General features: G+C 43.1%; 1 protein-coding gene across 1 annotated transcript in view; it reads left to right on the top strand.

Annotated features, from left to right (window-relative positions):
- Positions 1-4,067: 4,067 nt before the first annotated feature.
- The window catches only part of LOC138661611 (uncharacterized), a 53,203-nt gene continuing 42,233 nt past the window's right edge, over positions 4,068-15,037 (top strand). Inside the window, exons 1-7 of the mRNA XM_069746434.1 lie at positions 4,068-4,157; positions 4,328-4,417; positions 4,505-4,672; positions 6,458-6,547; positions 11,083-11,175; positions 11,337-11,426; positions 11,516-11,764. Coding sequence (XP_069602535.1) covers positions 4,139-4,157; positions 4,328-4,417; positions 4,505-4,672; positions 6,458-6,547; positions 11,083-11,175; positions 11,337-11,426; positions 11,516-11,764 — 799 coding nt within the window. The 5' untranslated portion in view covers positions 4,068-4,138. The remainder of the gene's footprint in view (positions 4,158-4,327; positions 4,418-4,504; positions 4,673-6,457; positions 6,548-11,082; positions 11,176-11,336; positions 11,427-11,515; positions 11,765-15,037) is intronic.

Below are 15,037 nucleotides of genomic sequence, written 5' to 3'. Positions count from 1 at the left end.
AGTGCTCAAAGATAAAAATTGGATCGGTCTCACCAATATGGATGGACGTATCGATATAGCAGTTTTGCTTCTCGGTCTCCAAAGCTGGAGAGTGGTGGTCCAGAAGTATGGGCAAGGGGTGGGGGTAGGTTTGATTCCACTATCTTTCCTGTTGTGCCCCTGCAGACCTCCTGTCCTAGGAAGGACAGGCCCCAAGTGAGCCCTACTGTGGACAGCCACCATATAATGTATATACCCAATGTCTCTCTTCTCCCTACGCGTTTCAGCTACAATAATAGAGAATCATCATAGGAGTTCAAATAGAAATAGGTGCCAATAGGCACAGCAAAAAATCCAGCAAAAAGTCCATGTATATCATGGGTCCTGCAGTGGCTAGGTACCCATAGGTCAGAATGGCTGTCTGTGTCTGTAGCCCAAAGTAAGTCCTCAATGCCGTCTCAAAATGATCTCCTTTTAAATTGTGCCCAAAAATTGGGGTCCGCCCCCCACGTGTGACGTTATGCCTACGATTGTCCCCAATATTAGCAAAAGAAGGTGGAGATGGGGAAGTGTATACCTACCGCACACGACAGCACATGTGTCACCACCCGACTACCGCGCTTCAGTAACTGGAACGCACACTAACCGGAAGTATCGGCGCCATCTTGTGTGCATCATTTCTGTCCATCATATGCAAGGGGTATTCCCACCACAGAGCGTGGAGCGATGTACAAGGAACAATAATAATAATATCCATTTTGCCTAAATATAGGAAATGATCAGTGCTGGTGCCTTCCTCCAAACTGCAGCCCAGAAATATACTACAGTTATCTATGCTCTCTTATACTCTGTGAATGTCAATGTAAATATGCATGTTATGGAGATCGTGTGATCAGTAGAGATTAGCGAGTCTTTTGAATTATACATTTTTGAAAGATTTGATTAATTTTGAGATGAAATTCCATTTGTCAATAGAATAGTTGTGAAAGTCCTCGAAAGCCTCCAATCGCCCTGAAAGGACATAAATAGCTCTATCAAGCCTCCTAGGATTGTATTTAACCGATTTAAGGATATTTAATGCAAACACAGCCTAAGTAATGTCAAAGTGACCTCTATACAGTATAAGGCTATTGGTAAATAGATGGCAACCATTCTTCACTGCTGTGCTGTCATATTCTATTTGAACAATTTCTTCAGTGTTTTATGGCTTTGTCTCCTTATCTTTGTGGCTGAGCTGTGAACTGTGACGTCCCCTAACAATCTAGATTCACCACAAAATGGCTGCTGTATTTCCTACTTTTGCTTTTAAACAGGCTGCAATAGTCCGGAAGGAAAATGGGTGTAGTCAGCTTAACTTGATCTGTGTAAAGACTCCCTGCTATCAGCCAACGCCTCGATGGATCCGGTTGAGCAGCCACAAGATGCAATGAAAAAATGGGGAGAGAAAGGATCCAGCGATAGGCGGAGGTGGCTAAAAAATCATGATCTCATGTGGAAGACTTGTCAAAATGCATTGATCTGCCTATATGTGTACAGTGCCCGACAATATGTGTCTTTCATTGTTTTTATAACTTTGTAATAAAAGTAATTTTTTAGCCACCTCCGCCTATCGCTGGAACTTTTCTCTCCCCATTTTGGCTGCAATAGTGCCTTCTGATTGGTTGTAATGTCATATCTGTGAGACATTATGGGGAAAAACAACCCAACTGTGTCTGAAGTCTTTTGATATACAGTGGGGCAAAAAAGTATTTAGTCAGTCAGCAATAGTGCAAGTTCCACCACTTAAAAAGATGAGAGGCGTCTGTAATTTACATCATAGGTAGACCTCAACTATGGGAGACAAACTGAGAAAAAAAAATCCAGAAAATCACATTGTCTGTTTTTTTAACATTTTATTTGCATATTATGGTGGAAAATAAGTATTTGGTCAGAAACAAAATTTCATCTCAATACTTTGTAATATATCCTTTGTTGGCAATGACAGAGGTCAAACGTTTTCTGTAAGTCTTCACAAGGTTGCCACACACTGTTGTTGGTATGTTGGCCCATTCCTCCATGCAGATCTCCTCTAGAGCAGTGATGTTTTTGGCTTTTCGCTTGGCAACACGGACTTTCAACTCCCTCCAAAGGTTTTCTATAGGGTTGAGATCTGGAGACTGGCTAGGCCACTCCAGGACCTTGAAATGCTTCTTACGAAGCCACTCCTTCGTTGCCCTGGCGGTGTGCTTTGGATCATTGTCATGTTGAAAGACCCAGCCACGTTTCATCTTCAATGCCCTTGCTGATGGAAGGAGGTTTGCACTCAAAATCTCACGATACATGGCCCCATTCATTCTTTCATGTACCCGGATCAGTCGTCCTGGCCCCTTTGCAGAGAAACAGCCCCAAAGCATGATGTTTCCACCACCATGCTTTACAGTAGGTATGGTGTTTGATGGATGCAACTCAGTATTCTTTTTCCTCCAAACACGACAAGTTGTGTTTCTACCAAACAGTTTCAGTTTGGTTTCATCAGACCATAGGACATTCTCCCAAAACTCCTCTGGATCATCCAAATGCTCTCTAGCAAACTTCAGACAGGCCCGGACATGTACTGGCTTAAGCAGTGGGACACGTCTGGCACTGCAGGATCTGAGTCCATGGTGGCGTAGTGTGTTACTTATGGTAGGCCTTGTGACATTGGTCCCAGCTCTCTGCAGTTCATTCACTAGGTCCCCCCGCGTGGTTCTGGGATTTTTGCTCACCGTTCTTGTGATCATTCTGACCCCACGGGGTGGGATTTTGCGTGGAGCCCCAGATCGAGGGAGATTATCAGTGGTCTTGTATGTCTTCCATTTTCTAATTATTGCTCCCACTGTTGATTTCTTCACTCCAAGCTGGTTGGCTATTGCAGATTCAGCCTTCCCAGCCTGGTGCAGGGCTACAATTTTGTTTCTGGTGTCCTTTGACAGCTCTTTGGTCTTCACCATAGTGGAGTTTGGAGTCAGACTGTTTGAGGGTGTGCACAGGTGTCTTTTTATACTGATAACAAGTTTAAACAGGTGCCATTACTACAGGTAATGAGTGGAGGAAAGAGGAGACTCTTAAAGAAGAAGTTACAGGTCTGTGAGAGCCAGAAATCTTGATTGTTTGTTTCTGACCAAATACTTATTTTCCACCATAATATGCAAATAAAATGTTAAAAAAACAGACAATGTGATTTTCTGGATTTTTTTTTCTCAGTTTGTCTCCCATAGTTGAGGTCTACCTATGATGTAAATTACAGACGCCTCTCATCTTTTTAAGTGGTGGAACTTGCACTATTGCTGACTGACTAAATACTTTTTTGCCCCACTGTATCTCTGGCTGATGCATTCTTCTGCAGTATTTGAAGTGTTTGTGACCAATTTAATTGATTCAACAAACCCAAATCCAAAATTGTTTGAATTCACCTCGTTCAACAAATTTAAAAAATGTTTACATAAATTCAATTTGCATCGCATCGATTAACTAATCTCTACTGATAAAACCTTTATATCTTACATAAAGCCGCTCTCGTTGAGAAGGTACATTGATGACATATTGATTTTAGTGGACACCATGATAGTTATCTAATCATACATTAAAGTATACTTCTAATTCCAGCTGTGCATCCACCAAAAATTTAAAGATGATGCAATAGAAGTGGTTTATAGAACTGATGGGTTATGGCATGTAACAGGTATCTTTAATGAATCTACACCCCTATAATTATGGGCATACCAACCTTACAGACATCTATTCATCTCTTGGAATCCCCAGTTGGTCCCATCACGTTTGTTATTACATAGTAAAATGTTACATGACTCCTCTCTGTAGAAATAAAGTGTGGTGGACTTGGCACAAGGGTCATGGGAAGGGTGTAGCCCGCAGTGAGGTTCAGCAGGAACAGTGTAGAGATTAGCCATAGATGGAATACTAGACTTGAGTCACAGAAAGTTACCCGTCTTACTCTGTTAGGCATGTAACGTCATGCATGCTATGTTGTGCCCATTGACCACCACCGATGACCACCATCACATTCTCTTCATCAATTGGAATAAATTTACTTTCTTATCTTGGGACAGACATTACTACTACACAACATCCAACAACTATAACTCTACCGCCTGCCACCACACAACGCCCAACAACTACAACTATGACAACTACTACTGAAGGTATGCTAATGGTTGTTGAACTTACTAAACTTACCAAAAAACAACCCAACGCAGCCAAAGCTACCAACCTGCTATTCCTATTTGCCTCCTTCATTTGCTGCGTTGGAACATTATGTTGAACTTGCATACAGAACAATGATGATAATAATATTCATGTCTTCTAAACATAGGAAATAATCAGTGCTGGTGCCTTCCTCAACACTGCAGCCCAGAAATGTACTACAGTTATCTATGTCCTCTTATACCGTGTGAATGTCCATGTAAGTAAGATTTACCTCAATATTATGGAGCACATGTGATCACTAGAGATATCTATTGGAATACATTTACTATTTTTCTGGGAACAGACCTTACAACTACACAAAGTTCAACAACAACCCTGAAGCCTACAACCACACAACACCCAACAACTGCAACCCTGCCACCTGCTACCACGCAACATCCAACAACAACAACCCTGAAGCCTACAACCACACAACATCCAACAACTACAACTATGCCAACTACTACTGAAGGTATGCTATTGATTATTGAACTTACTAAATCTTAACAGAAAATAACCCAATGCAGCCAAAGCTACCAACCTGCTATTCCTATTCTCCTTCTTCATTTGCTGCGTTGAAACATTACAGTTGTTATGGAAAGTATTCAGACCCCTTTAAATGTTTCACTCTTTGTTTCATTGCAGCCATTTGGTAAATTCAAAAAAGTTCTTTTTTTTCTCAATAATGTACAATCTGCACCCCATCTTGACTAAATAAACACAGAAATGTTGAAATTTTTACAAATGTATTAAAAAAGAAAAACTGAAATATCCCATGATCATAAGTATTCAGTATTGAGTAGAAGCACCTTTTGAACTAGTACAGCCATGAGTCTTCTTGGGAATGATGCAACAAGTTTTTGACACCTGGATTTGGGGATCCTCTGCCATTCTTCCTTGCAGATCCTCTTCAGTTCCGTCAGGTTGGATGGTGAACGTTGGTGGATGCCATTTTCAGGTCTCTCCAGAGATGCTCAATTTGGTTTAGGTCACGGCTCTGGCTGGGCCAGTCAAGAATGGTCACAGAGTTGTTCTGAAGCCACTCTTTTGTTATTTTAGCTGTGTGCTTAGGGTCATTGTCTTGTTGGAAGGTGAACCTTCGGCCAAGTCTGAGGTCCAAAGCACAATGGAAGAGATTTTCCTCCAGGATATCTCTGCACTTGGCCACATTCATGTTTCCTTCAATGACAACCAGTTGTCCTGTCCCTGCAGCTGAAAAACACCCCCATAGCATGATGCTGCCACCACCATGTTTCATTGTTGGAATTGTATTGGTCAGGTGATGAGCAGTGCCTGCTTTTCTCCACACTTACCACTTCGAATTATCACCAAAAGGTCTATCTTCGTCTCATCAGACAAGAGAATCTTATTTCTCATAGTCTGGGAGTCCTTCATGTGTTTTTAGCAAACTCAATGCGGACTTTCATATGTCTTGCACTGAAGAGAGGCTTCTGTCAATCCATTCTGCCATAAAGGCCCGACTGGTGGAGGGCTGCAGTGATAGTTGACTTTGTGGAACTTTCTCACATCTCCCTACTGCATCTCTGGAGCTCAGCCACATTGATCTTGAGGTTCTTCTTTACCTCTCTCACCAAAGCTCTTCTCCCAAGATTGCTCAGATTGGCTGGACGGCCAGGTCTACGAAGACTTCTGGTGGTCAGAAACCTTTTCCATTTAAGGATTATGGAGGCCACTGTGCTTTTAGAAACCTTGAGTATTGCAGAAATTTTTTTGTAACATTGGCCAGATCTGTGCCTTGCCACAATTCTGCCTCTGAGCTCTTTGGCCAGTTGCTTTGACCTCATGATTCTCATTTGGTCTGACATGCACTGTGAGCTGTGAGGGCTTATATAGACAGGTGTGCGCCTTTCCAAATCAAGTCCTATCAGTTTAACCAAACACAGCTGGACTCCAATAAAGGAGTAGAACCATCTCAAGGAGGATCACAAGGAAATGGACAGCATGTGACCTAAATATGAGTGTCTGAGCAAAGGGTCTGAATATTTATGACCATGTGATATTTCAGTTTTTCTTTTTAATAAATTAGCAAAATTTCAACATTTGTTTTTTTCAGTCAAGATGGGGTGCAGAGTGTACATTAATGTGAAAAAAATGAACTTTTTTGAATTTACCAAGTGGCTGCAATGAAACAAAGAGGGAAAAATTTAAAGGGGTCTGAATACGTTCCGTACCCACTGTATATTGATCTTGTATAGAGAACAATGAAGATAATAATATTCATGTCTTCTGAACATAGGAAATGATCAGTGCTGGTGCCTTCCTCAACACTGCAGCCCAGAAATGTACTACAGTTATCTATGTCCTCTTTATGCATGTGAATGTCCACGTAAGTAAGATTTACCTCAATAATACGGAGCACATGTGATCCTCCTGTACAATACAATCAATAACACCTCTTTATACAGTAGATAACACAGGATCCACCATATTGTTTGTGGGAAAATCCATGTGTGGGATACTGTGGGGAGAAATTGTGCGGGGGATTGCCTGTGGATTGCATCATATGGTGCATGTTTTGGGGGGGGGCGGATTTCAGAACATAATATTGTACAGAAGCCATGAAAGGGATATCACAGTGGAAGAGAGCATAAGAGGCTTTAATTGGAACATGATTCACTATCCTCCCCTTTCTTTAAAAAAAAATAGGAAGGTACAGTAGGCCCTTCTGTGACTGCAAAAATGATGCACTATTACCCTACCGACTTCACCGAACATTTTCCTTTTTTACAGTATGGTCCAATTATGACTTTGTCTTCCGGGATCCATTATTTTTATGTACCCCTCTACCCATCTACTATGTGGTAACACGTACCTACAACAGTAACTGGGTAGAGTTAGTAATAGCTGTTGTACCAGAACCAAGTTCAGCAAAGTTACATGTCATCATCATCACCTATGTTGGGCATGTCACTGTCCATATCACTTTTGCTATGTCCCCATTGCCCACCACCACATTCTCATCTTTGATTGGAATAAAATAACATTTTTGTTTGTTTTGGGTTGTTTTTCTGGGTTTAGGCACTAGTACTACGCAAAGCCCAACAACAAAAACCATGCCATCTACTACCACAGAAATACCAATAACTACAACCATGACATCTACTACCACACAAAGCACAACAACTACAACCATGCCATCAACTACCACAGAAAGCCCAACAACTTCAACCATGCCATCTAATACCACAGAAATACCAATAACTACAACCATGACATCTACTACCACACAAAGCACAACAACTACAACCATGCCATCAACTACCACAGAAAGCCCAACAACTACAACCATGCCACTTACTACCATACAAAGCCCAACAACTACAACCATGCCACTTACTACCACAGGAAGCCCAACAACTACAACCATACGATCTACTACCACAGAAATACCAATAACTACAACCATACCACCAACTACTACACAAAGCCCAATAACTACAACCATACCACCAACTACTACACAAAGCCCAATAACTACAACCATGCAATCTACTACCACAGGAATCCCAACAACTATAACCATGCCACTTACTACCACACAAAGCCCAACAACTACAACCATTGCACCTACTACCACAGGAAGCCCAACAACTACTACCATGCCATCTACTACCACACAACGACCGATAACTACAACCATGCCACCTTCTACCACAGAACACCCAACAACTACAATCATGACACCTACTGCTAATGGTACATTACTTAACTTACTAACTTACCAGGGGCATTGCCTCTTCAGTCTCACTATCTTGCTTCTTTTCAATGGAAGAGGTTCTCCACCAAAAATAATTTTGTGCTAAATCAAACCCATGCAGCCGAAACTATCAATTTAATTTTCCTAATCACCTCTTTCCTTTCCTAGATCCTCCACAAAATGGCTGCTGTATTTCCTACCTCTGCTTTTATACAGGCTGCAATAGTCCCTCCTGATTGGCTGTGTTATACCATGTAATGTGATATCTATGAGACATTATGGGGAAAACTAACCCAGCTGTGTCTAAGGTCTTTTGATCCATCTCTGGCTGATGCATTCTTCTGCAATATGTGAAATGTTTGTGGCCAATTTTGTTGATTCAACAAATCCAAATCCAAAATTGTTTGAATTCGCCTGGTTCAAAAAATTTCAAAAATGTTTATATGAATTCAATTTGCATTGTATCAATTAACTAATCTCTAGTGATAAAACCTTTATATATTACATAAAGCCGCTCTTGTTGAAAAGGTACATTGATGACATATTGATTTTATAATCATGGAGTATAATCATAGAATCATCTATATATATAATTGCCTAAGGGTTTTTCCGTCTGTCTGTCTTTCTGTCTGTCTGTCTGTCTGTCTGTCTGTCCTGGAAATCCCGGCTCTCTGATTGGTCGAGGCCGCCAGGCCTCGACCAATCAGAGACCGGCACAGCATCGACGTAGAAATCTCGCGTCTCTGATTGGTCGAGGCCGCCAGGCCTCGACCAATCAGCAACGGGCACAGCGACGATGATGTCATAAAGGACGTAGAAATCCCGCGTCTGATTGGTCGAGGCCGCCAGGCCTCGACCAATCAGCAACGGGCACAGTATCGACGTAGATGTCATAATGGTTGCCATGGCGACGATGATGTCCTAAAGGTTGCCTCGACCAATCAGCGACGGGCACAGTCTGCTGCGAATTCTGGAATCATCATTGTCCATATACTACGGGGACATGCATATTCTAGAATACCCGCTCCTGCTCTAAGGGTTTTTCCGTCTGTCTGCCTGTCTGTCTTTCTGTCTGTCTGTCCTGGAAATCCCACGTCTCTGATTGGTCGAGGCCGCCAGGCCTCGACCAATCAGCGACGGGCACAGTATCGACGTAGAAATTCCGCGTCTCTGATTGGTCGAGGCCGCCAGGCCTCGACCAATCAGCGACCGGCACAGCGACGATGATGTCATAAAGGACGTAGACATCCCGCATCTCTGATTGGTCGAGGCCGCCAGGCCTCGACCAATCAGCAACGGGCATAGCGACGATGATGTCATAAAGGATGTAGAAATTCCACATTTCTGATTCAGCGACGGGCACAGTATCGACGTAGATGTCATAATGGTTGCCATGGCGACGATGATGTCATAAAGGTTGCCTCGACCAATCAGCGACGGGCACAGTCTACCGCGAATTCTGGAATCATCATTGTCCATATACTACGGGGACATGCATATTCTAGAATACCCGATGCGTTAGAATCGGGTCACAATCTAGTCTATATATATAATTGTCTAAGGGTTTTTCCGTCTGTCTGTCTGTCTTTCTGTCTGTCTGTCTGTCTTTCTGTCTGTCTGTCTGTCTGTCTGTCCTGGAAATCCCGCGTCTCTGATTGGTCGAGGCCGCAATCTAGTAGTCATATAATCACTAAGGGTTTTTCCGTCTGTCTGTCTTTCTGTCTGTCTGTTTGTCTTTCTGTCTGTCTGTCTGTCTGTCCTGGAAATCCCACGTCTCTGATTGGTCGAGGCCGCCAGGCCTCGACCAATCAGCAACGGGCACAGTATCGACGTAGAAATCTCGCGCCTCTGATTGGTCGAGGCCGCAATCTAGTAGTCATATAATCACTAAGGGTTTTTCCGTCTGTCTGTCTTTCTGTCTGTCTGTTTGTCTTTCTGTCTGTCTGTCTGTCTGTCCTGGAAATCCCACGTCTCTGATTGGTCGAGGCCGCCAGGCCTCGACCAATCAGCAACGGGCACAGTATCGACGTAGAAATCCCGCGCCTCTGATTGGTCGAGGCCGCAATCTAGTAGTCATATAATCACTAAGGGTTTTTCCGTCTGTCTGTCTTTCTGTCTGTCTGTTTGTCTTTCTGTCTGTCTGTCTGTCCTGGAAATCCCACGTCTCTGATTGGTCGAGGCCGCCAGGCCTCGACCAATCAGCAACGGGCACAGTATCGACGTAGAAATCCCGCGTCTCTGATTGGTCGAGGCCGCCAGGCCTCGACCAATCAGCGACCGGCACAGCGACGATAATGTCATAAAGGACGTAGACATCCCGCGTCTGTGATTGGTCGAGGCCACCAGGCCTCGACCAATCAGCAACGGGCACAGCGACGATGATGTCATAAAGGACGTAGAAATCCCACGTTTCTGATTCAGCGACGGGCACAGTATCAACATAGATGTCATAATGGTTGCCATGGCGATGATGATGTCATAAAGGTTGCCTCGACCAATCAGCGGCGGGCACATTCTGCCATGAATTCTGGAATCATCATTGTCCATATACTACGGGGACATGCATATTCTAGAATACCCGATGCGTTAGAATCGGGCCACAATCTAGTAATCATATAATCATTTTAGTGGGCACCATGATAATTATCTAATCTCATACATTAAATTATATTTCTAATAATGATTCCAGCTGTGCATTCCAAAAAAATTTAAAAAATGATGCGAGAGTGATGGTTGGTAGAACTGGAGGGCTATGGAAAATAATAGGTTTCCTTAAATAATCAATACCAGCTACAAGTAAGAGCATACAGACCTTAAAGATATCTATTCAGTTCTTGGAATCCTCAGTTGGTTCCATCACATTTGTTACTACATAGTTAAACGTTTCATGACTCCTCCCTGGTAAAACAGAGTGTGGTGGACTTAGGCCAAGAGTCACGAGAAGGATGTAGGCCACAGGCAGGTGCAGCGGGACATGTATGTGGATTAGAAATAGATTAAATACCAGACTTGAGTGACACAAAGTTAAATGTCTTACTCTATGTTAGACATGTGTCATCATGTATGCTATGTGCCCGTTGCCCACCACCGATGACCACCACCGATGACCACCATCACATTCTCTTCTTTCATTGAAATACGTTTACTTTTTATTCTGGTGTCAGAGATTACTACTACACAACGTCCATCAACTATAACTCTACCGCCTGCTACCACACAACGCCCAACAACTACAACTATGCCAACTACTACTGAAGGTATGATAATGAACTTACTGAATTACCAAAAAAATAACCCAACACAGCCAAAGCTACCGACCTGCTTTTCCTATTCGCCTACTTCTTTAGCTACATGTAGCATTATGTTGATCATGTATACAGAACAATTTGATAATAATATTCATGTCTTCTAAATACAGGAAATGATCAGTGCTGGTGCCTTCCTCAACACTGCAGCCCAGAAATGTACTACAGTAATCTATGTCCTCTTATACCGTGTGAATGTCCACGTAAGTAAGATTTACCTCAATATTATGGAGCACATGTGATCACTAGAGACACCTATTGGAATACATTTACTTTTCTTTTCTGTTGACAGACCTTACTACTACACAAAGTTCAAAAACAACAACCCTGAAGCCTACAACCACACAACGCTCAACAACTACAACCCTGCCGCCTGCTACCACGCAAGGTCCAACAACAACAACCCTGAAGCCTACAACCACACAACATCCAACAACTACAACCCTGCCGCCTGCTACCACGCAACGTCCAACAACAACAACCCTGAAGCCTACAACCACACAACGCTCAACAACTACAACTATGCCAACTACTACTGAAGGTATGCTATTGATTATTGAACTTACTAAAACTTACCAGAAAACAACCATGTGAATGTCCACGTAAGTAAGATTTACCTCAATATTATGGCGCACATGTGGTGAGATGAGAAAATCTTTTGAAATTTGAAGTCACCACCTTTGCTAAATTTTCACAAGAAATTAGTTTTACTGCTAATCGAAAGTACTTGATTACTTGATTGGAGCACACATTTGATTTGCATTAAATCCACTTGCTCATCAATACTGACAACACCTCTATATTCAGTAGATATAACATGATTCACCATCAGTGCAAGTTTTAGACAATGTGAGGCCCTAGAAAAAAGTTTAAAGTGCGGCACCAAATACTAACATGTTGCATCATCACAAGGAAACATTTCGGTTTATCCAGCCAATAAACAAGTATGATGGACAATATTGAAGTAGTTAGGTGCTTATTTACCTCACTTTTCACAGAAGATTACGTAGAATGATGGGCACAGAACAATCACTAGTAGACCAATCTGTCCCCATACAGTATCTGCAGTTTACGCCGGTGATGTGCTGCTGAGGGCAGTGATTTTTATTCCGGCATAAACAATCCTTTGAATAAGCAGAATTTCGCTCGTTTGTTGGGCGATGTTTACACCTATGAACTCTCATCTTCATTACCAGTATTTATAAATGCTACATAAACGCACACTGTATGTGGCACAAACATTGCATGTTACACACACATATATGTATATACATGTAGCACATGAGTCGCCCGCCAGGGCTTGGGGTACTCAGTACCGGGGCCAGTCGCACTTCATGGGGATCTCACGGTGGCTGCGACCCGGTCCGTTCCCTGGGCATTCAAGCTAAAAGGGGGATAGTCTTTTAAGGGTTTGGTGAATAAAGTCTGTATTCGTGACGCCACCTGTGGTTCTCAGTCAGAGGGGACTTAAAGGGGTCCTCTGGGGTGATGTTACTGCAGCTTAGATGGTGGCGCTTCCCACAGGTGAAGTGGGGTCCACAGGGCTCCCAGTATAGTGGACAAGGATGGTGGGTTGCCAGTAAATAAACGAAGGACACAGGGTTGCAGTTTTTACCTGGTTTACTGATGGTAGCAGGTCACAGTCCAGGGTACCGGCAACAGGTGTAGATGGAGTCCAGGCAGCCTGAAGACAGGTGGAAACCACCTTGACAGGTCAATTTGGAGCCTTCCACTTTGCACTGGTCTATTGGTGCCTTGCTGTCTGTAGTGTCCTAACAAGGTCCTCGTTCTCTGGGGTCTCTTTTCATGGTGACTTCAGGCTCTAGAATGCTGATGTACCTCAGGTGTGGTGTGGGCAATTTACGTATAGTCCAATGCCCTCTGGTTCTGCTGTGGGACTTGCAGTTCCACACAGCCTCAGGCTCCTGGTGCCTGGCCTCTGGGCTTCAGCTCTGAGGGGCTCAATCACAGTCCTCCTCAAGCTTCTAATCACTCCTCTGTGCTCCCTCACTCTCTCGTCTGCACCACACACGTGCTCTCTCTGGTCTCCCTGGAACAACTAATTAACTCCTCCTCCAGACCAGGATGTACAGTAAATGGAGGGAAGCTCTCCCTTAAAACCCGGTTTAGAGCTCCCCCTTCTGGCCTGGAGTCAGAATGTGTTGCATGTAAAGCTTACCTGCAAAAGTGATCCCTTCTGTCTCCAGGCATGACACTACCTTCCCCAAGAGGAAGGCAACATCCCTATGGTACCTGAACTCCTGGGGTGCCACACACACATGTATGCACAGAGCACATGCACACATACATGTACTGTATGCACAGAGCAGGTACATGAAAACCCAAGCTCCTACATACAAATAAATTCGTGCATGGAGCACATACATACACGAAGAACATACACAAAGCACATACATACACAAAGCACATACATGCAGAGACATGTATACACAGGCTCATACATACAGAGACTTGCATGCACATACATACATTTACATGTATACAAAGGCACAAATTAAGATGCCTGCATGCACAAACATACAGAAATATGCATGCACAGGCATATACATAGAGAGACATGCATGCATGTACATAGAGGCACGTACACAGAGACAGAGACATGTATGCACACACATACACATACATACACAATATAACACTTACTAGTCTCCTCTTCTTCCATTCTTTTAAACTCCAGCACAGTAGGGGGCCTATGGTTACATCATGGGCACATGACTGTGATGTCCCCGAAGGTCCGTAAGCAGTCTCAACATTGGAAATTAGATTATTGGATTGATAATGCAGAATTATTATCAATCTAATTGCTGTAGGCTCTGGGGGCCCTTGAGGGAGTGTGTGCACTGAGCAATTGCCAGGTACTTCCCCTAATGCTGGCCCTGTCACCATTCACAAAAAGATGATATCACAGCTCACCTTGTCCTCCTCCTCCTGCACAATGACTAGTGTGAAGTTTCCACAATCAATGATGGTTTCGGGAGCCATAATATCTCATTAACCTCTGCCACCTGCTTAGACATTGTTGGGTCCTTACTCTTTAAGAAACCAGAGCTTTGAAAGTGACAGTAGGGGCAGCCGTTGAGGAGCGATGAAACCACTGACGCTTAGGCTAGGGTGCCAACCTCTGCTGATAGGCAGGTATAAACCTCAGGGTGCATATAGGGTTAAAATAGTTGAGTATTGTACTGGGGGTTCACTAACATTGGCATACGCCTACCATCAACAGGTTACCCCTCATCCTAAAGCTGCCTAGACAGACCTGCCAGTTTCCATGAAATTGGTTGCCACATGTGTTTCCGGCATGGGTTCATAGGTAGGTTATACAGGTGGTCCGGTTGATATACATAGGATCCCTATTTCCACCTACTTCTTTATCTCTTCCCTTTATTAGGGTCATCTAGGGTTAACAGGGAGAGTTGCTGAGGAGTGGGAGTGCCCCACTATCATGTCCCCTAGGCTGCCATCTTCCACTGGTAGGTAGGCGAGAGTATATGTTATAGTGTAGGACATAGGTAGCAAGCACTTTTCTCTTTATTTTTCATCTCCTATGTGTATATATGTCTGTTTTTGAGTGATATCATCGTTTTAAGGCATATCTAATAAATATTATTTTGGGTATTTTTTCTATGATAAAGCACTATATGAAACTACACTGGTATTTTTTCTGGCTAGGTTATTTTTAATAACTATACAGTTACCTATTTGTTCTCAAATAATAAATCCTAACTACTGGGATGCGTTCATGACAAACAATGTGAAGATAGAATTGCTTACATCAATCATTTCTCTGCATAAA

The sequence above is a fragment of the Ranitomeya imitator genome, chromosome 2 (assembly GCF_032444005.1).
Source record: "Ranitomeya imitator isolate aRanImi1 chromosome 2, aRanImi1.pri, whole genome shotgun sequence".
Lineage (NCBI taxonomy): Eukaryota > Metazoa > Chordata > Amphibia > Anura > Dendrobatidae > Ranitomeya > Ranitomeya imitator.
Note: the sequence above shows the minus strand (reverse complement) of the source record. Positions and strands in the feature narration are given on the sequence as shown.